We start from the raw sequence: 23,180 nt of genomic DNA, 5'->3' as shown, positions 1-23,180 counted from the left end.
ATCTGAAATCAGTTATCCCAGGCTTGGTGACACGGCTCCGTAAAGGTGCTGCTGTACAAACCTGACCCCAGCTCAGACTCTCCAGAACCCAAGCCAGATTGGAAGGATGGAGGGAGAGAATCACCTCCACACAATTGCCCTCTGACCTCCAAATGACTGCTATGGCATGCACGCCATATTACATATATATGTAATATATGCACTTATTTAAGATATATATACACATACTTAAGGAATGAAAATAAAGACAACAATCCTTTTCTCACACTCTGTCTCCTGAACACCTCCTCCATTACCACCACAGACCTCGCTCCAAGGTCTCCCTATCTCTTGCCTTAACTACACCAGCAGCTCCTAATGCCTGTCTTTCCAAACACTGGCCCTTCCTTCTTCCAATCTATCTTTCATGTTGTTACTAGAAGAACCCACAGGAACAGGAAAAGTTCACTTTGGTGTAGTGGCACATGACTACAGTTCCTGCACTTGGAGGCTCTATGCAATCACAACCTAGATCTAAATGCTCCCCCCATCCTGATTCTTTTGTTTTAGTTCTAAAGCTCAGCACATACCAGCCACAGGGACAGCCGGTGATCCCTTAGAGCCTCCATGGTGGAGAGGATAAGGCAGGCAACCGTCAGAGAGAAGAGCCCTATGCCTCAGACAGGGCACAACCCAGAACGGAGTATGATAAGAGCTGCTGCCTGGCGGACTGGCTCCTGACACCAGCCACACCAACTGTGGCAGCCCCAGCACTGTGAACTTGGCTGCCGTGCCAGTGTCCCAGGAGACAGCACTGGTCTGGCCACCAGGACAGAGCCTGTGCGGGAAGTCTGCTTAGGTGGGGCAGACACAGGTCTGATTCCTGGAACAGGCGCGGATCACAACTGGAGAAAGCAACAATGCCCTTGTGGTTGGCATTTTTAAACCTCTCAGCTTTAGCCCTTGGTCTCTACAATTCTTTATGTTAACTATCTTTACGTATTTCTCTGTACAGAGTTATTATATGATAAAGATAAAAAATGAAATTTACAGGTGTACTTTTTCTACTTCAAATTAGTTTAGGAAATTGAAATGATACCTGTAACTCCTTTGTCTCTTGAAGTTTTCTTTTCTCAGCTTGTTCGAACTTTTCTTTCCATACTCTTTCCAAAAAAAGAAAATATTGAAGTTGAAACATTCATTTATGTAAAACCAAAATCAAAAGAACATCTTTGAAGCTTGCGAAATACTAGCATTTCAAAAGGACAACTGGCCAGGCAGTGGTGGTGCACGCCCTTACTCCCAGCAGTTGGGAGGCAGAAGCTGGCAGATCTCTGTGAGTTCGAGGCCAGCCTGGTCTACACAGAGAGTTCCAGGACAGTTAGGGTTGTTACACAGAGAAATCCTATCTCAAAAAACAGAAAAGGAAAATAAACAAACAAACAAATGACCACTGCAAACAAGCTGCTCCCTTCTAAAGGAGGTGGAGAGAGATCCAGTGCTCTCTGCCCCCCGCCCCCAGTCTAGTCTGCAGGAACACATTCCATGGCTCCGGGGGCACTCACCTTTGCAGCTCTGCCATGTCTCTCTCCTGCTGATGCAGCTTCATCCGCAAGGATGTTATCTCTTGTCGGCAGAGTCTATACCGTTCAGGGTCAATATTCCGGTTGTTTCTCTGAGCAGCTTTTAACTTCTCAATTTCTGCTTTCAGTTCTGAAGATTCATAAAGAGACACGTGATGAACAACCACCTCTGGAAAAGGCTGCTTCTGCTTGCTACCCCCTCCCCTTCCTTAGCCTTTGCTCTGACTTCCCTCTCGGCCTCCTCTTTTTCTCACTGTATGCCACCTTCCTCCATCACTGTCGGGTTTACAACTGGGATGTATGAGCAAATAGGTGTGGAAAAAATAGTTTTCTTAAAAACCATATACATTAAGATTGGAATTAGAAATTTAATAAATCTAAATTGCAGAATGATATCTTTTGTAATTGAGAAAAAGGGACTGTGGAGATGGCTCCCTTGGTAAAATGCTTCTTGTGCATTCCTGAGAATGGGGATAGCACCCATGTACATGCTGGGTGGGTGCAGCAGCTTGTCTGTAATCCACTCTACTTGCAAGGCAGTGACAGGGGACTCCCCAAAGCAAGCTGGCTAGTTAGCTTAGACAAACTGGGGAGCTTGGGGTCAAGTGGGAGACACGATCTCAATATGAAATCTGGCGAGCAACCTAGGGAGACTGCCAACATTAGCCCGGGGCTTCCATAACACAGCATGCCAACACATGTGCATCCACACACAGACGCATATACAGTGTACACAGACATTTCTGTGCAAATTGTGAATAGTATTTCAGTTAATGCTCACCTCTAATTAACTTTGCATTCATATCTTCGTTGACTTTGGCGATATTGACTATCAGGCGGGCTTGGGTGGCGTATCTAAGTGTGCTTAGTGTTTCCTCGATGTTGCTGGCAGCAGGACTAATGGTCGCAATCATTGCTGTTTTGGAATTCCCACCCAGGCTTTCTTTCAAAAGCCTTTAAGGAGAAGGGAAAACAGCACAATTAGACTTTTCTTCTATAACCACCTAGAGGAGAAACTGTCTAGAAAACCCAAACCAATGACAAGAGCACACAACACAATACTGACTCTCAACTCACACACCATTAAAGCCTCTTACATCTCATAAATACATTGTTTTCTCTTACAGTTTCTTCTCATTTCTTTTTAAATTTTTTTGAGACAGAATCTCACTATGCAGCTAGGCTGAAACTTGCTATTCCAGGTTGGCCTCCAATCCACAGGGATCTGCCGGAGATCTGCCTGCCTCGGGCCACCAAGTTCTGGGATTAAAGGCATGGACCACTACCACGCCTGACCCATGCTTCTGGCTTCTCTTATTTCTTCTATATTGCTTCATAAAGTAATAAACTGTTTATAGGCTTTATGCATGATCCAACATTCTTTAGTAAGATGTTTCCCATTAGATGTGATTTCCTACAGCAAGGAGACTGTGTGTCTTCATCATCTCTGTACGCCCAGTGCCATCATAACCTGCAGAAGTTAGTTCCCAATACATGCTGAAAATGATGAATTAACATATAAACATCCTGTACTGTACTGTGTGTAAAAGAGACTATAATACTCAATATATCTTTATTATCACAGAATGAATTTCACTATTCCTAGCTTCTCAAGTCATTTTTTAAAAAACCCTATTCTCCCTTTTAAGTTTCAAGACAGAAATAACATTATAATTTAGCAGTGAAAAGCTGGGCATGGTGTGAGCCACTTGGAAGGCTGATGCAGAAGGACTGCCATGGGTTCAAGGCCATCCTGGGCTACATAGTCTATTCTAGAACAAAGAGAGAGCTGTCTAATGAGAAGAAAACCTAAATAAACATAGAAGAGCAATAATACACCAATTATAAAGATACACTACTGCTGTTGTAGATGTGGTTCTTGCCCAGTTGAACACCAAGGCTCCTCTACTTGAGTTAGCAAACTGAAAATATCATGTATTTAATAAAGCAAGTGAAAGACTTGTATCATACAAACTTTAAGACACTAAAGAAATAAATTGAAGAAGATAGAAAGATGTGCATGTCTGGTAGGATTAATATTGTGAAAATGGCCATCCTACCAACAGCAACTTACAAATTCAATGTAATATCCATCAAAATTTCAACACACTTCTTAACAGAAATTAAGAAAACAATCTTCTACTTCATATGGAAACACACACACAAACCCGACCCCAAATCAGCAAAAAACACAAGAACAAATAAAAAAAAACAGAATAACTAAAACAATCCTGAATAAAACAAGAATTTCTGATAGTATTGTCATCCCAGATTTCAAGTTGTATTACAAGCTATAGTAATAAAAACAACATGGTATTAGCATAAAAATAAACACATTGATCAACAGAATAGAACTGAAGATCCAGACATAATTCTATACACCTGAATTTTGACAAAGAATACAAATATTCACACTGGAGAAAAGACAGCACCTTCAACAAATGATGCTGGTCACATGGATGTCTGTGTGCAGGAGAATGCAAATAGATCCATACCTATCACTCTGCACAAAACTCAAGTCCAAATGGTTCAAGTACCTCAATACAAAATCAGATACCCTGATTGTGACAGAAGATGAAGTGGGGAATAGGCTTGAATTCATGGGCCCGGGAAAGGACCTTCTGAACAGGACCCCATTAGAACTCACGGGCCCGGGAAAGGACCTTCTGAACAGGACACCATTAGAACTCACGGGCCTAGGAAAGGACCTTCTGAACAGGACACCATTAGAACTCACGGGCCTAGGAAGGGACCTTCTGAACAGGACACCATGAGAACTCACGGGCCCAGGAAAGGACCTTCTGACCAGGACACCATTAGAACTCACGGGCCTAGGAAAGGACCTTCTGAGCAGGACACCATTAGAACTCACGGGCCTAGGAAAGGACCTTCTGAGCAGGACACCATGAGAACTCACGGGCCTAGGAAAGGACCTTCTGAACAGGACACCATTAGCACAGGCACTGAGAACAACACATAAACGGGATCTCACACAGGTGAGAAGCTTCTGTACTGCAAAGGACACTCATTTTGACAAAGTGGCAGCCTATACCCAACAGAGGGCTAATATCCAAAATATGTAAAGAACTCAAAAAACTGAGTATCGAGAAAACAAATAACCCAATTTAAAAATGAGATACAGAACTAAGCAGGGTTCTCACAAGATGAAGCACAAGTGGCTGAGAAAGACTTAAATGTTCAACATCCTTAGACATCAGGGAAATAAATGCAAATGAAGACTACTTTGAGATTTCCTATTACTTCAGTTGGAGTGGCCAGGACCAACAAAACAAATGAAAGCACAGCACACACTGTCAAGGGTGCAAGAAAAGAGAAACATTTATTTCCTGCAGGTGGGACTATAAACTTGTACAGTCTCTATAAAAATTACTGTGGTGGTGAAGATGGATGCTATAAAGTAGTCCCACACTAGCCCAGAACTGAGTATAATAAAGGGTTCTTTATTTAGGGATAGACTCACAGGTCACAGTCCTCTGCACAGGAGGGGAACAGGAACTGAATCCAGCAGCACAGAGACAGGGGGATAGGGAGAGGGAGGGAGCACACACACACCTTGTACAAGTTTTACATTTATAGTATAGGAGACCACACCCAAGTGGGCTGGTATCTTAAAGACTATTGGCTGAAGGAGTTTCCACACATGGTGGTTCCTCAGGAAGCTGGAACAGATCTACCTCAAGATCCCACTGTACCACTCTTGGACATACACCCAAAGGATGCCCCACCCTACCATAGGTGCTTGCTCACCCATGGTCACTGCTGCTTTGTTCTTAATAGTCAGAAATTGGAAGCAGCCTAGATGACAATGAAAATGTGATACATTTACACAATGGAATATTAGTCAGCTGATGAGAAAAATGAAATTATGAAATATTCATGTAAATGGTGGAGCTAGAGGAATCATCCTGATGAGTAACCTCCTATGTAAGGCCTCCACATGCATACTGCAACATGCACACACACAAAATCAGATTTAAAAAAAATCCCCAAAACAAGAAGAAATTTTTCTTGAATATTTATCATTTTTCACACCATCAAGTAGAAAATTTTCAAGAAAAATCATTATATGCTACAGGCTATCTTATCTATATTAATGTTTATTAGAAGTTGAACATTAAATTCATACCGGGACAATGATGTATCGGAAGTAAAATGAACACTCATAAAAACACGGAAGAGCTATGTGCTAGCTGTTAAGTGCTAGGCAAACAAAATTATTCAATTTCACTTTATACACAGAGCAAATGTTCTGTAATACATGTGAAGTGCTAACAAGCATAAGCAGAGAGCTTTACATTCATCTCTGAAGACATTCCAGGTAGATTGTTTCTAGAATTCATAATTCTCCTCTAAGCCAAAACATGAAATCAGTCTACCATATCTCTCTCTCTCTCTCTCTCTCTCTCTCTCTCTCTCTCTCTCTCTCTCTCTCTCTCATTGTTAGAGTTAAACCTTATTATTTAGACACAAAGGGAGAAATGTGTAGAAAGTTTCTTTACACTGTGTGAAAATGTGTCACAGTAACTGGTTTAATAAAAAGCTAAATGGGCAATAGCTAGGCAGGAGGAATAGCAGGGACTTCTGCACAGAGAGATCAGGGAAGAAAGGCAGAGTTGCCAGCCAGACACTGAGGAAACAGGATGGGTAAAATTAAGATGAGGTAATGAATATGTGGAAGATTAAAAAATATTAAGATTAAAAAAATATGAGTTAATTTAAGTTATAAGAGCTAGAAACAAGCCTAAGCTAAGGCCAAGCTTTCAAAATTAATAATAAGCCTCTGGTCATTTTCTTGTGAGCTGGCAGCCCAAAAGAAAAGTCTATCTACTGTGTGTGTGTGTGTGTGTGTGTGTGTGTGTGTGTGTGTGTGTGTGCGCATGTGTGTATGTGTGTTTGGCATTGCTGGGGTCTGAACCTAAAACTTCCTGTGATGTGGGATTCCCCTCTGTATGCTGTGACTACCATTGGTTAGTAAAGAAGTTGTCTTAGGCCTGCGCAGAGCAGAATAGAGAGAGGTAGGTGGGGAAAACTAAACTGAATGCTGAAGAAATAAGGAGGAGTCACTGAGAAGCCATGTGGCCCCATCAGAGATAGACGCCTGAACTTTACCTGGTAAGTCACAGCCACGTGGCGATACACAGATGAATAGAAATGGGCTAAATTAAGATGCAAGAGTTAGCCAATAAGAAGCTAGAACTAATGGACCAAGTAGTGATTTAATTAATATAGTTTCTGTGTGGTTATTTCAGGTCTTAGTGCTAAGCAATCAGGAAATAAACAAGCAACCTCCTGCAACAGTCCTGCAAGACTTTGTGCACACCAGCAAGCACTCTACCATCCCAGCCCACTATATCTTACACTGTTATTTATTTTTCAGGAGCTGAGGAGATGGGTCAGTGGGTAAAGTACTTGTGCAAGCATGAGGACCTGAGCTCTGGTCCCCAGAACTCACAGAAAAGCTGGGCACAGATGGGAGGTGGTGGCACACATCTTTAATCCCAGCACTAGGGAGGCAGAGGCAGGCATATATCTCTGCGAGTTTGAGGCCAGTCTGCTCTACAGAGCAAGTTTCAGGACAGCTAGGGCAGTTAGTTACACAGACAAACCCTATCTCAAAATAGCCAAAAAAAAAAAAAAGAAGGTTGAACACACTTTGGTGGCTTGAGCCACTGAGTTAGCGCTCCCCCCGCCCCCACTCTCCTCTCCTCTGTGGCCTTCTCCCACCCCTTCACTTCATGGTTATGAAGCAGAAGCAAGCTCTCAGCTACTGCTCCAGCTCCAAGTCTGTCTCAGCTGCATTTCTCCTCGCCATGGTATGGACTCACTCTCTGAAACTCCAGGCAGGTCTGCAATTAGATGTGTTTTTCTAGATTACCTTGGCCATGGTGTTTTGTCACAGCAGTAGAACAGTGACTAAGATACACCCCATACTCCCAGTCCTGGAGAAGCAGCAGACTCCAGAGACTAGCCAGCTATTCAAACCAGAACACCGAGTTCCAGATTCAGTGAGAGATCTTTCTAAAGAATCAGGCAGAGAGAGGACAGAGGAGACTCTGAATTTGACCTCTGGCCTCCACATGCACACACGCAGGCAAGCACTCATGCAAACATGCATACACCACAGACATACACCAAAAACAAAACAAACCCCATTACTTATGTTTTGAAAGATACTTGCCACGTAAGAACAGATTCACGATATGGAATAAAAACCCTTTTTCCGTTTGCTTGCTCGGAGAGCGCAGATATGACCTTCCCCAGAGTCAGCAAGGACTTATTAATGCTTACACCTTCCTGTAGTACGGTTAAAAATAGTTATTTTTCTTAACATTTCAGCAACAGATCTATACCATAAAATACCTCACTCCTCATATAATTACTGAGTAAATACTTTCTTCCATAAACTATCAACATTTTTATGACTCAAAATAATTTTCTTTGAAAAGTAATCACAATGAAGTATGAGATCCACTACAATCTAAAAAGTAAAGATAAAGATACTTTGCTTTTTGTTGTTAAGTATATTCAAGTTACACTCTCCTAAAAATAATGCCCTCAAAATAAATTTCACCATCATGGCAAGACTAAGGGAAAAGGTAGGGCCCACCTGTGGTCCCAGCTATGATGGAGCCTGAGGTAGGAGGGTCACTGTGCAAAGGAGTTGATGGTCAGCCTCAGCAACTCAGACCCCACCGTACAAGAGGCAGAGAGAATGAGTGACCAGCACCCTTCTTACCTTCAGTCGCTCCCCACTCGTGTGGGCGGCAGAGCAGCGCTCGCTGCCAGCCAAATCTATGAGGTTTATGCGGCTTGTGATTCTGTGGTCATGCTCCTCCCCTTCCACGAATTCTGTCTATAATAATATCAAAGGGAAATAAAGCAAGACTCTTTTAATAACTTGCCATCAACATAAGTCTTTAAAGGGCAAAATTACTCAAGTTATAAATTATTTATTTTTAAAACGATCTCTGGGCTGGAGAGATGGCTCAGCAGCTAAGGGCACTGGCTGCTCTTCCAGAGATTCAGTACAGATCCAGAAGTTCAATTCCCAGTAACCACATGGTGGCTCACAACCATCTATAACAGGATCTGATGTCCTCTTCTGACATGTGGGTATGCAAGCAGCCCACACAGACATAAAACATAAATAAATTAAAAAACAAAAAACAAACCCATCTCTTACTATGTAACAATGCATGCATAGCCATGAAGTCTACTAAAAAGAACACATTGAGTAGAGCTTAGATTGCAACAAATATATAAAAGAACTTACTTTAAAAAGAGCAAAAGCCTTAACTACTTAAGTATCTTAAGCAAACAACTGGTGTTTGGGTTCAGGCTTCACCGTAGCCCATGGCATCCATTCTGGAATGTTTGGGGGGAAACTTCCCATCCCAGGTCCCGCCCCTGGGAGTTGCTATTAGGGACTATGGACCCCCAGACCCTGAATTTCCTGTGACCTCTTGACTGCTGGAGTAAACAGCTTGTTTTCCTGTGCTTCTAGCTGCTCTGAGCACTGTCTCTCTGTCTCTGTCTCTGTTTCTGTGTGTGTGTGTTAGTCTCCAGCTGCTTGCCCAACTAGCAAAACTCCTATATTGCAGGTGATAAGCTACAGGCATAGTACCGTAGTACACATAGTATAGGTGCTACAGGACCGTAGTACACATAGTAGTAGCTACAAGTTGCCTCAGTCCAGACTCCACCTCCGAGAAAGCCCACAAGACGGTGGTGACCCCTCCCAGAGAGTCTTAAGACCACTCCCACGGGCTATTTAAACTGCCCCTCAGAGACTGAGCTGGTGGTCTTTCTGATTCTCCTTTCCCTCTCCAACTGGAAGGCCACCTGGGAGTGCTAGCATCCATTAAGCCTGGGCTTTTTCTAGTTTGGTTTGATTTGGTCTGATTTGGATTATTGTGTTGGCGAAGAAGTTTGTTGGGCTGAAAAACTTTGCCCTAGGAATAGAAAAATGTTGCTTAGTCAGGTGGTGGTGGCACACGCCTTTAATTCCAGCACTTGGGAGGCAGGTGGAGCTATGAGAGCTTGAGGCCAGCCTGGTCTACAGAGCAAGTTCCAAAACAGCCAGGGCTACACAGAGAGACCCTGCCTTGGGGGTTAAAAAAAGAAAAAGAAAAATCTTGTTTATTTCATTTGTTGCTTATCTCAACAGAATAATAGCAAAACATTTTAAATCGATATATAAATGGCTAACGGCAGAGAAAAATAAAACAATTATAATAGTGGAATATTGTAAAACTTTAAAAATTATCTCTACAAAGAATTTCTATGGCATGTGAGTGTTAAAAAGTTTTGTGAAATTTGATTGTGATTATAGCTAACTGAAAGATCATATAGCAAAATGCTTACAGAGACTTGAGGAGTGGAATCTATGGGTTATTTTTTATTATTCTTTTTCTGTGTTTGTATATGTGTGTGAGTGCATGTGTGTGAATGTTCATGAATGTGTGTACTCATGCACATGGAGATTAACCTCAGGTGTTTCTCTTTAGAACTGTCCATCCCTCCTTGCCCTGAAGTCTACCACAGAGTTCAGGCTATCTGGGCAACGAGCTAGGGGTCTGTCTGTCTGTGCCTCTCCAGGGCTGGGACTGTAAATCTGTGCTATTGTGCCCAATGTTTTAACATGCTTGTGTCTCAAGCCCTTTACACACTGACTTACCTCCCTAGCCTTAAAACCACCTTTTATTTTCTAATGTTTTCCCAAGTGTTCTAAAATTACTATATATTGTCATATATTGCTAAGTTTTTATCAATGATAACATAAATTGTTAGTCATCTATTACTGATATAGATTACTGATAATCATAAATTATTAATAATGTGCTTTTGATTAAAAACAGCAAATGTAAAGTTATGTGAAATTCTCTAAAATCTCTTTACACTTATACTATACTTCTATTTTTAGACTTACAGAAGTAAGTAAGAAAAACACAGAACAAATGCAGTCACTATCTTATCTATGAAAATTGCCACCTGCAGCAAAATACTTTGCTCTGCCCTTAGGACAGACGCAGGACTCTGGATCTTAACCCAAAGTGACCTGAAAGCCTCCTCCCAAGGACTCTCACAGTCTTGAAAGATGCCAAGGAGGGAAGCAACAGAGTCCTACCCAGCTATGATACCTATGAACCATGACTATGACCAGCATGCGCGCAATTGATAGTGGCACTCATATTTTGGTGGTAGCCAAAGCTGTCTAAGAAGGCCCACTCAACAGGGGGAAATGATGCCTAGAAAGCCAGCCAGTGACTCCGGGACAATGAGGTCATGGATCTTAGAGGAGACACTACTATGGCCACTTCACTAAGCTAGCATAGTTCCTCACGACATTCTAAACACTTAGCCTGAGATGCACGGGTAAGTGTAGCTCTCACTTTTCATCAGAGAAGCTTCTCTTTGTGAGAGACCCTTACAGAAAAGTACAACTGGTCAAAATGCAGAGAACAACAGGCCACAGGGTGTTCAGCCCCAACAGGTATGTGTACAACACTCCTGCACTTAAGGCTGAGGGGACATTGTGGAAAAGGGGACAGGAAGATTGTAAGTCAGAGAACAAGGAGACCTGGTGTGAGATTTTTGTCTCCTAAAAACGACAGGAACTCTTCACCCATTATACCTCAATAATGTAGTTGCCTAAATAAGACCTGAGCGGGGACAATACCAAGAGACACTAAGGTGGAAAGGAAACCTCATGAGACTCCACCCTTAGACAAAGAACTCTAGGCAACCAAGGAAGGCTGAGAAGGGGAGAATTAGTCTTATCCAGTACCAAGTGGTCAGCTCTAAAATCATATACTTACAAATTGTGTGTGTGTGTGTGTGTGTGTGTGTGTGTAGGCATGTAATAACAAAGGAAAAGAGGTCATGAATCTGAGAAAGAGCAAGGTGGGGATAACATGGGAGGGACTGAAGGAAGGAAAGGGAAGGGGGTAAACAATGCAATTATATTTTAATGAAAAAATGCAATTAGATTACAATAAAAGTACCTTGGTCTGGGTCATCACCAGGGTGAAAACTGAGTGGGACCGGGAGCTTTTATCGTTCATGCCGGTAGCCGCCGTTGCTCTTTGCTTATTCCCCAGTTCCAGCCAACTCTGAGAAGAAAGATGCAGGCCAGGCAAGACTACCATGATTTATTCGAAAAAAATTAAGTAACAAAAAAAAGAAAGTACAGTTGATTCTTATGTACATTTGTAACTTCCGCAAATGCTTAATTAATTTATAAAAAGAAATTACTGTTTATCTTCTAACAATTTGCAAGGCCTTTGCCTCCTTTTTTTTTTTTCTTGTTTCCTTCACGGAAATCTGCACCGGAAAATAATGCCCTTAGGAAGCTTTTTCTCATCTTCTAAAGTGACACTGTTGTTCAGTGTTTTAATTGAGAAAATCAACTAGTTTGGTTAAAGCTTAACAAGCAGATTCAGTTCACAAGATTTTCCTTTCGCTCATGACAATTTAGGAGAACCTGTCTCATAAATGTTTATGATCATGCTCTGTCTAGTTAAAATGAGATAAGATATAATCAATCTTACCTGAATATCAGAGTAAGAACTGACAACATTCCTATTTTTTTAAAAAAGACAAAAACAATTTTACTGATTTTACTCATGTTCTGATAAATTAACAATCTTTGATTAATGACTCTTTAACAATCATAATAAACTAATTCACAAACATTATTATACTAATTTTTCTTTAATAATTTCTTAAGAGACAGATATGGTAATGCCTTAAATTTTACCAGGAATTATGATTTTTTTCCCCAGTAAAGCACGTTGGAATCTTAACATTATAATATTCCACTGCGTATGGGCATACACAACACACATGCATGGATGTGGGTTCACACATCCAATACAATTCAGTTACTCAACAGAGCTGAATGTATATTAAACCACTTTTCTTTTCCTTAACAAAAAGAACAAGCCAAAAGAGAGGGAATTACTGTTGGCGGGTGTAAAACTCTTCACTCAGCCTAAATTGGAACACAAAGATCCTAAGCTGATGGGGGAAAGATGAGAACAAGAAGGGAATCTGCATTTAATACTCAGATTATAGCAGTGTGATAAGGCCCATGGGCAAGCATGCTCTCCAGTCATCTGCTTCCCCTCCCCTCGCACTGCCTGAGCAGACACTTACATCGACAGAGCTTCAACGTACGGTCCAGAAACAGGATGCTCCCTCACTCTCAGCTGGAGAAAGAAACATTACATCTTTAAGGATGGAACAAATATTTAGTAGGAAATACAATTCTGAATCTTTTTTATTTACTCTTTAACTTGAATCTACATTTTTGAAAAATTAACAAATATTAACTACTGTTGTGTTATTTTTTAATCTATGAGGTTATTATTTGTTCCAGTGGAAAGATATCAACTATTTTTGAAATTTATGTTTTCTTCTTTTAAAAATATTTCTTTTATTATTTAAGATTATAATTAAACCATTTCCCTGTCCCTTTCTTCCCTCCAAACCCTTCTATTTATACCCCTTGTTCTTTTTCAAATTCATGGAAACTATTTTTTGCTGAATCTTTTTTTATATCAAGTTTGAGATAGAGATTTATCTCTACTCTATTCAGAAAGAAATACAAAGGTTCTGACAAAATCTCTAGGACACTAAGAAACATCAACACCAGAAATATTTGTAAGTCGCATAATATACAGCCTGTTCATGTCTTACTCTTTATTCTTAAGTTAAATTCTGCAGTAGCTATTATATATGCTTTTAAGTCTCTCTAAAACAAATTCATTATAAACTTCAGATATTAAAATTTTCACTTATATTTTAAACTTTATTCAGAAATTTAAAAATGCATAGAAATCATTGGAGAAAATGCCATTTTAAGTTTCTCAATGTTATCAATGGTAAACATCATAACATTGGGCAAAGAAAGTGATTTTAGATTTTCATTTCTTGTGTTGAGAGGGCCTTCATAAAATTAAAACTCCAATTCTAACTCTACAGTTTTGTTTTGTTATTTTAGCTGAAATCTGTTTCACAGATGATCTACAAAACATCAAATAAGCCAGGAGGTGGTGGCACACGCCTTTAGTCCCAGCACTCAGGAGGCAGAGTGTAGGGACCCACAGTTATGAGTCCTGCTCCACCTTGACTAAAGATCAGAGAGTTTGAGCTCTCTACCAAAGTTGCTGACAACAGGTCACAAACAAGATATCCTGACCTAGGGTGTGGTTACTTGGTGTTTTGGACAGTAGATGGCCCATAGAGGTGGATCTGCTCCGCCCTGACTAAATGTTAGAGAATTCAAGCCTACAGGAGGTTTGCCATAGGGAGTGGCTGCCTATAGAATACTTGGTCTAGGGTGTGTTTGCTGCTTATCCTGCCCAAAACATTAGAATGCTTAACTCCAGAAATGTGGCTTGAGTATTAAAGGAAGTAACTGTTTTGAATGTCTTCTGTGTCATTTTTTTCAAAAGAAGTCTTTCTGGCTGGAGAGATGGCTCAGAGGTTAAGAGCATTGCCTGCTCTTCCAAAGGCCCTGAGTTCAATTCCCAGCAACCCCATGGTGGCTCACAACCATCTGTAATGAGGTCTGGTGCCCTCTTCTGGCCTGCAGGCATAATGCAGAAAGAATACTGTATACTAAATAAATAAATAAATAAATAAATAAATAAATAAATAAATAAATATTCCCCCCCCCCTCTTTGTATTGAGGTATATAAGCATATGGAAAATAAATGGGGGTGGATTCAGTATTGACTGAGTTGCCCTCCTGGTATTATCATATGTCTCTGTGTTTCTTTCATTTATCTGTTCCTCCTACCAACACTTTGTGGGCAGCCATCTGTCATAAGCCACATGTTGGGCATCTGTTGTAAGTCACACAAAGTCATATGTTTCAGGGTAGGGGGAGTGTGGATTAGAAATGTTATGTAGGAGGAATAGCGTCCCCACAGCAGAGGCAGGAGAATCTCTGTGAGTTGGAAGCCAACCTGGTCTACAGAGCGAGTTCTAAGAAAGTCACCAAAGCTACACATAGAAACCCTGTCTTAAAAAACAAAACAACAAAAATCAAATAAATAGAGGCTAAGGTACTAACTCAATAAAGTGTTTGCCTCATAACGGAAAAGACGGGATTCAAGCCGGGTGACCCAGATGAAAATGGCTGTCACTGATCTCCTGAGTAAATTGGGAGCCTGGGGACCTTGGGAGAGGGTTGAAGGGGAGGGGTGAAGCAAGGAGGGGAGCAGAGAAAAATGTAGAGCTCAATAAAAATCAATTAAAAAAAAAGAAAAGAAAATGTCTGTCACAATGGCACACATGCTTATAATCAATCCCAGCACTGGGGAAGTGGAGGCAGGAGGCTCACTAAGCAGCCAATCTGCCCTAACTGGTGAGCTCTAGACCAATGAACAGCCTGTCTCAAAGAAGGTGGACAATATTCTGAGGATAATATTTGAGGCTTTCTCTGGCCTCCACATGCAGGCAGACACACATGCACATGCACACATAGACACACACACATACACACACACATACACACACATGCACATACACACACACATACACACACACATACATACACACACATGCATTTTCAAAATGCAAATAATCCATCATGTTGTGGTGATATCCACCCATAAAATAATATTCATTGCTACTTCATAAACTCTGATTTTACTGTTAAATCATATCTGATATGTATGATATCTGATATGTGACCCCTCTAAAAGGGTTATTTGACCCACAAAGGGGTTGTGACCCACATGTTGAGAACAGCTGTTCTAGAAGAATACAATTTTTAAAACTTTTAGATTCTTTTGGCTTACAAACTATTAGACATTTCATATTTGACTCACACAGTCTTAATAAATCCTGGGATAGATATTTTATTTTTAACCTTTAGATAATATTTCATTATGATTTATTTACTTGTTTTTTGAGACAGGGTGTTATGGTTTAGGGCATAGCCCTGGCTGTCCTGGACCCCACTCTGTAGACCAGGCTAACCTTGATCTCAGAAATCTATCATGCTTGCTCCTCCATGCCTGGCTACTTGATTAAAATTTAAAAATAAGTTAAGCTTTAGCTAGTTAAATTCCCACTTGTGCTAATGTTCAGATACTGCTGGATACCAGCATAGTTAATCTGGAGATCCCAGGCATTTATCACATGGAAGCATTTTTGTAAAAAATCAAAGCCATGTTCTCCAGAGAACCCACAAAAGCATACAGTTATACAGACGGAAATAAAAATAAATGATAAATTAGTTAGATCAGGTGAGATGGATCAGCAGATAAAGTGATTGTCCCCAAGCCTGATAAAGAGTCTGATCCCCAGAATACACAGTGGAAGGAGAAATGGACTCTGTAAGATTGTCCTCTTATCTTCAGATACCCACACCACGACACACACACACACACATATATATACACATACACACACATATACACATATACACACACATATACACATATACACACACACATACACATATACACACACACATACACACACCACGACACACACACACACATACACACACCACGACACACACACACATACACACACATACACACATACACACACACATACACACACACACATACACACACACACACACACATACACACACACACATACATACACACACACACATACACACACACACATACACACACACACACATACACACACACACATACACACACATACATCACACACACATACACACATACACACACATACACACACACACACATACACACATACACACACACACACACACACACACATTTAAAAAATCATTTGAGAGATGGCTCAGTGGATAAGGGCACTTGCCACCAAGCCCAAGGACCTGAGTTCAGCCTCTGGAACCCACATGGCAGAAGGAGAGAATGGATTCCAGCAAGCTGTCCAGACTTCCTCATGTACACAGTGGCAGACACAGGTGCCACTCTCCCCCATAAACAAGTAAACAAATGCAGTAAAAGTGATTTGGCTCTTACTGGTTGTTTTCGCTGCCCATTTTCACCTTTACAGACCAGAAGGTCGTGAATCTTCTCATTATAAACTTCAAAGAAGCTCATTTCAAGATGGTAGCTGACCTAAATGGAAAGAAACAATGCATCCAATTTACTCTAAAATTCCTTGCATTTTTGTAAATCATACGCCTATTATGGATACAGATCTGGGATACATTAAGGACTTTTATCACCAACATAAAAGATATAATTAAAAAATCAGGCAAAGAACTTGAACAAACATTGCTCTAAAAACCATACACAAACGGCAAACGAGCACACAAAGAGGATTAGCATCACTGTTAGCGGGAAATGTCAATCAAAACCACAGTGGGAAAGCACTGCATAAGGGTGGCCATAAACAACAGCAGTAATAAACGGGGCCGGAGTAATGGCTCAGTGTGAAGAGCATTGGCTGCTCTTGCAGAGAACCTAGATTCCGTTCCCATCTTACAGCCACCCATAACTCTAGCTATGGTGGACCCAATGCCCTCCCTGGCATCTAAGGACAGCAGCAAATGCAGCAAACACTCATACACATAAATATATAAAATGACAAGTATTGATGAGGATGCAAAGAGACTGAAATCCTCTTCCATTGCTGGTAGAAATATAAGATGATAAAGCCACCGTGGATAAAAAGTTCCTCAAAGGTTAGGCACAAATTTAGCTCAATGCTCACATTTCTGCTCTTACACATTCAAAAGAATACAGAGGATTCAAACAAAAATTTGTATACCAATGTTTATAGCAACATAACAGATATAAACAGCCTTTTGTATTATTATTATTCAGCCATCAAAAGAGTGAAGTACTGATTGATACTTTGCTATAACACAGATTACCTCCAACAAATAATGCTAAGTGAAAGAAACCAGACAGACAGGCTATACAGCATATCATTCCATTTATATGAAATTTTCAAAGCAGGCAAATTCAGAGAGACATAAGCAGATTAGTAACTGCCAGAGTTTGGAAACAGTAAATGGACATGACAATTTAATATGTTCAAAGTCTTCTTTGGGAGCAGTGGAAGCTTTGGGAACTGCATAGAGACTGTGTTAAGAATTTAGCATGGGGAGCTGTGAGGTAGAGCACTAGGAAAGGATGTTTGCTGCCTAGCCTGATGATCAGAATTTGATCTTTGGGACCCACACAGTAGAAGAGAGAACAGACTCCCCACAAGCTGTCTTCTGACCTCCACGAGCACCTGTGACACATCTGCTTCCACAATAAGTAAATGATTATTTTTAAAAAATGCACCACCAAACTGTACACAAAAATGGTTTAAAATGTATTGTGAATTTTATCTCCTTGAAACAAGTTTTTGCATTTTTTCCAGTTAATGTCTAGATAAAGTTCAATTTAAGCCTAAGCATCTAAGTACTCACCTACCATGTGTACGGTGTTAGCTTGTTGCTAAGGATAAGGCCTTCCCCAGAAAGGTCCCACTGCAGAGAAATCAAGATACTCTCTAATAGAAAATTAACAGTCAAAGTAATGGGAGAAAATCTGACAGAGAATTCATGTATAAAATATATATGGAATTTAAAAAACTAAGCCAAGAAAGTAAACAATCTGATTAAAAAAAAAGTTATAGAGCTGAATAGACGCTCTCAAGAGAAAGAATACAAATGTTCTTTCTCTTAAGTGCTCAACACCATTAGACAAAAGGAAATGAAAAACACTAACCTGAGACCCCATCTTACTCCAGTTAGAACGGCTACTATTCAAAAAACAATGATGGCAAGGGTGTGGGGAAACAGGATCCATTACTGTTGGCAAGGGATTAGAGCCACTATGGAAACCAGTGTGGAGGTTTCTCAGAAAGCTAAAAGTGTAGATGGTGGTAGTGCCTTTAATTCCAGCTCTTGGAGAGAGGCAAACAAATCTCTTAGTTCAAGGTCAGCCTGGTCCACCAAGTGAGTTCTAGGACAGCTGGGTGTGACGGTACAACTCAGAAGGCAGAGGCAAGTGGATCTCACCAACTTCGAGGCAGCCAGATCTACAGAGAAAGCTCCAGGATAGCAAAAGGCTAAACATGAAACTGCCACATGACCCAGCTGTACCACGCCTGGGCATATGTCCAGAAGACTGTACTCTACAGACAGCTGCACCCCATGTTCCCTGTGGCTCTACTTACAAGACAAGGAAATAGAATCAGGTTAGATGTCCATCCATACATGAATGGATAATGAGAATGTGGTAAATAAACACAATGGAATTTAATTCAGCTATAAACATAAAATAAGAAATGTACAGGAAAATATTATAATGAATGAAGGGAGGACAGTAGGATACTGGACATGAGAAATGGGGGTAGAGAAAATGATTATAAACATGATCAGGTCTAAGCCTGAGAGGAGAGGAAAAGGAGAAGAAGGAGGGGCAATTAAACTAAGGCGATATAAAAAGGCCATATGGAAATTGTTTTATGAGCTTATTAAAATTATAATAAAAAGAGTGAATGGGGGTATATTCCATGGATGAATAATGTTCCTCCCAGAAGCCATGGACTATTAAACAAAAGTCTTGAGGCCAGGTGTGAGAGGCCTCCCTGCAAGCTATTGGATGGGAAAGTATCAAAGGCCCCCAAAGCATACAGGCCCTGGCCATTGCTCTTAGCTTCCTACCAGAACTAGACGGCAAACCCTTACTGCTGAGGATCCCACACAGCTAGCTACACGGAGAAGCCAAGGTAGGACTGGGTAAACTCACCAAGTCTTTCTCAGCGCGAATCTGGAGAGCTAAGTGATGCCCTCCCAGACAAGCTGACCCTCTGGTACAATAATGGCAAGACTGGTATCGGAGTAATCAACTGTTTTGTGGTTGGATTTGATGTCTGCTCTCCAGCAGAGAACTTGTGCCTGGATCCATACACTTAGTCAAGGGTATGCCTGGGGAGGTCATAGGTACTGGGGTGAACCTTTTACTGCTGCTTCCTAGTCATGTTGTCAAACTACCTTCTAAATTCTCATGTTTATACCCACGGATTAGTGCTGTGCCCAGACTTCACCAAAGAAGATCCTTACTGCAGTGGACAACAATTAATACAGACACTCATAACTAAGCAAAACACTGAGAACAAGAGACAGTGGTGTTCTTGGCCCTGAACAGGATGGGACAGGTACATCACCATCCCTTCCTAGGCTCAGGGAATATATGGAGCACAGTCTATAGGTGCACGAGTTTATGAAGTCTACTTATGCCCCTCTGGTTTCATCCATCTCTGGCCACTCTCCACCATCAAATTCCACTCAAACTGGAGTAAACAATTTACAAATTCTCAAAGGCTCCCTATTTTCTCTTCATTCTCATCTTTGTGCCTGCTCGTCCTCTGCTTGGATGCCTTTCCTGCTTTTCCTCCCCAAGCCAATAACCAGAATATGTCCTTCAAAAGCGAGAACAGTTGCTCCCCCTGCTAAGAAAACTTGTCTCCAGTTCCCTCACGTTCCTGCTTGCTGTGCTTTGAATGCATCCCCCAAAAGTTAATATTTTGTGGGACAACCAAATAACCCAAATTCTCATGTGCACACTATTTGGAGGCAATTAGGGACGGGTATGGTCCTCAGGGTAAGACCCAATGATAGGATTGATGGCTTTAAGACCCAAGCCTACACACCTTGTCATGTTATGATGTAAGAAAGTCCACACTGTGACAGTGCCTTGATATTGGGCTTCCAGATTCCAGCACTGTGAGAAACTTTATTTTTACAAATTTACCTTTGCTATTGTGTTATAATATAACAGAAAAAGGTAATACAATGTAACAACACAGTGCTTGCTTGAATAGACTTAGCATGTAATTGATTATACTTGGCTGTTCACTGGTCCACCTTTTCTGTTTCTCTTGACTATAGAGACCTTATGTCCCCAAACCTAGTATAACAGTTTCCCTTATGCAGGTATAGAAACTAGAAATTCTTAGGCTGCACTCCAGAGCAACTGATAAGGAATCTCCAGGAGAGATTTGTAAGACACATATGCCGGCTCCCATCAGTTCCCTGATGAGTCTCACGATCAATTGACTTTGACACAAAGCTAGTCCATTATATTAACAAGCAATGGCAGGTGCTCAGCAGATCCTTCCTGAAGGCAAAACGAGTAAGTGAAACAAGAAGCCAGCGGACTATTTAGTTGTAGTGTGGCTAGCAAGGCCTGGCTTTTAAGGCTGAGTCTGGTTCCTAGCTGGCTTCACTACCCTTTGTTTCAAGTTGTCCAAGCATTGCCTGCTGTGTTCAGCTCAGTCTGTGCACCTACCGGAATACAGAGACACATATGAGCACCTAACTGCCACCCTGTCAGCCGCTACGCAGCACAAAAGGAGAGAAGCAAGGAAAGGAGCCAGGCAAGGTGTCCCACCGGGAGTCCCAGCACTCAGGAGGCAAGGGCAGAGGGACTGAGAATTCAAAGGTAGCACGAGCTACAATGCAAAGCACAAGAGAAGAGAGAGACCAGAGATTAGTCCTCTACCACTGCCCACCAGGAAGAACTTTTTCTCATTTGGGACCTCCTTTCCCCTCCGTCTCCATACTACACCAAACAAGGGTGATCTGGAGCCAAGAACACCATCTTTTAGACCGTGTAATGGGTCTCGCGGTTACGATTGTGATTTGAATTTGTACATACCTCCGAGGTTTGTTTTTTGGCTACTTGAGCAAAAAGATCTTCACAAAATCTCGGAATTATTCCTGGTTCTTCATTAAGTCCCATCATCCTAGAAATACATTATGAACAAGAAGGAAGTGACACTGATTAGTTTTGGAAATCCTAAAAAAAAAAAAAATCTTTTAGGAGAAATGGTCTGGAAAGGGAACAGTGAACACACAATTCCACTGCTAACACCTAAGAATCTAGACTCTGGAACCAAATCAGCCCCATCTAAATCTTACTTCAAGTCAGAGTCTCATGTATCCCAGCTGGCCTCAAAATCACTACACAGCCTTGAATTTCTTTTGTTGGGAGGAGTGGGGGTGGACTGGGAATTGAACCTAGATTCTCACGTATTCTAGGCAAAGGCTCTATCTAAGATACTGTCCCAAGCAGGTCTTGAACTTCTGACTCTCCTGCCTCCACCTCCCACGTTCTCAGATTGCAGGTGTGAGCCCGCAGACCCAGTTTATAGACTGCTGGGTTAGCCCCACGACCTCACATAAGATACTTAACCCCGTTAAACAGCAAGTCAGCCTTTAAAATGGGAATGTCAGGAATGGAAAGGGTTACTGCAAGACAGTACAAGCAAAGACTGTCATTGATGTCAATTAAAATTCTAACTGTTTCCTTCAGGACAGGAAATATTGTTGTAGCTACCATTCACAGGATGCTCTCTCTACCTTTAATACTGTTTTAAGATTTTGAGTTGACAGAGTAATTGTACACATTAATGGGATACAGTGGTATATTTAAATACCTAAATAAAATGTAGAATGGGCAGGGCAGAGTAATTGGTAAAGCATAAAACTTCAGTATTGATCATTTTATTATACTGAACTAACCAAAATTTCTGAGCATTTTTTGAAATATACAATTTATTGTCAGCAACTCCAATTACCATAGTTACCGTACTGCACCATGTCTTATGTCCACACCTGTGCTCCTGAGTGTCTTGTCCTTCCTTCTGAGCATCCTTCTTCTAATCCTCCTGCTTAAAATCTATATTAAAATATCCTTAATAAAACCAGGTATTTGTGTATGGCCAAAATTTCTAGTCATGTTTTTATCTAGTAACTTCACAGTTGCTCATACAGGTTAATACAAGAAAGATTGAAATCTTTGATGTGCCAAACATGAGAGACTAAGATGCCTTACTATCAGTTCTCATAGTATACACTCACACATACATACATATATACACACACACACACACACACACTCCTCTTTGAATTTCACTTTATAAAAAAAATGTAAGTTAGGGCTGGAAAGACGGCACAGTGGTTAAGAGCCCTAGCTGTTCTTCCAAAGGTCCTGAGTTCAATTCCCAGAACAAACATGGTGGCTCCCAACCATTAATAACTTCAGTTCCAGGTAATCTGACACCCTCTTCTGGCCTCCTTGGGTACCTGGTATGCATGTGGTATACAGACATGAATGCAGGCAAAACACCCATACACATAAAAAAGAAAATAAAAAAAAATCATCTAAGTTATAGCAAAACAGAGGTAATTTACCTTGTAAAGTAAAGCCTAGAGAGTCAAGTGTCAGGCTAAGTATACAGATCTAGTCTGTATATAGAATACGGATGAGACTTGAGCCCAAATCTGTACAATGTCAAAACTATAATCTTTGGCAGGCAAGATGGCTCAACAAGGCAAAAAGGCACTTGGTAGGCAAGCCCGGTGACCCGAGGTCAATTCCCAGAACCTATATAAAGGCAGAAGAACCAACTGCACAAAGCTGGCCTCTAACTTCCACAAATACGCATGGCACATGCACAAATACACACGGCACATGCACCCATGCATACATATGCCACAGCACATGAGCCCATGCACAAATACGCCACGGCACATGCACTCATGCACAAATATGCATGGCACATGCACCCATGCATACATATGCCATGGCACATGAGCCCATGCACAAATACGCCACA

General features: G+C 41.1%; 1 protein-coding gene across 1 annotated transcript in view; it reads right to left on the bottom strand.

Moving 5' to 3' along the window:
- The window catches only part of Kif14 (kinesin family member 14), a 71,744-nt gene that overhangs the window by 44,819 nt on the left and 3,745 nt on the right, over positions 1–23,180 (bottom strand). Inside the window, exons 3-12 of the mRNA XM_005348435.2 lie at positions 21,218–21,305; positions 16,574–16,672; positions 12,741–12,793; positions 12,134–12,164; positions 11,588–11,695; positions 8,320–8,436; positions 7,762–7,877; positions 2,344–2,516; positions 1,545–1,692; positions 1,079–1,142 (exon numbers count right to left, since the gene is read on the bottom strand). Of these exons, the coding sequence (XP_005348492.1) occupies positions 1,079–1,142; positions 1,545–1,692; positions 2,344–2,516; positions 7,762–7,877; positions 8,320–8,436; positions 11,588–11,695; positions 12,134–12,164; positions 12,741–12,793; positions 16,574–16,672; positions 21,218–21,305 (997 nt within the window). The remainder of the gene's footprint in view (positions 1–1,078; positions 1,143–1,544; positions 1,693–2,343; positions 2,517–7,761; positions 7,878–8,319; positions 8,437–11,587; positions 11,696–12,133; positions 12,165–12,740; positions 12,794–16,573; positions 16,673–21,217; positions 21,306–23,180) is intronic.

This window comes from Microtus ochrogaster, chromosome 6 (assembly GCF_000317375.1).
Source record: "Microtus ochrogaster isolate Prairie Vole_2 chromosome 6, MicOch1.0, whole genome shotgun sequence".
Classification (NCBI taxonomy): Eukaryota; Metazoa; Chordata; class Mammalia; order Rodentia; family Cricetidae; genus Microtus; species Microtus ochrogaster.
Note: the sequence above shows the minus strand (reverse complement) of the source record. Positions and strands in the feature narration are given on the sequence as shown.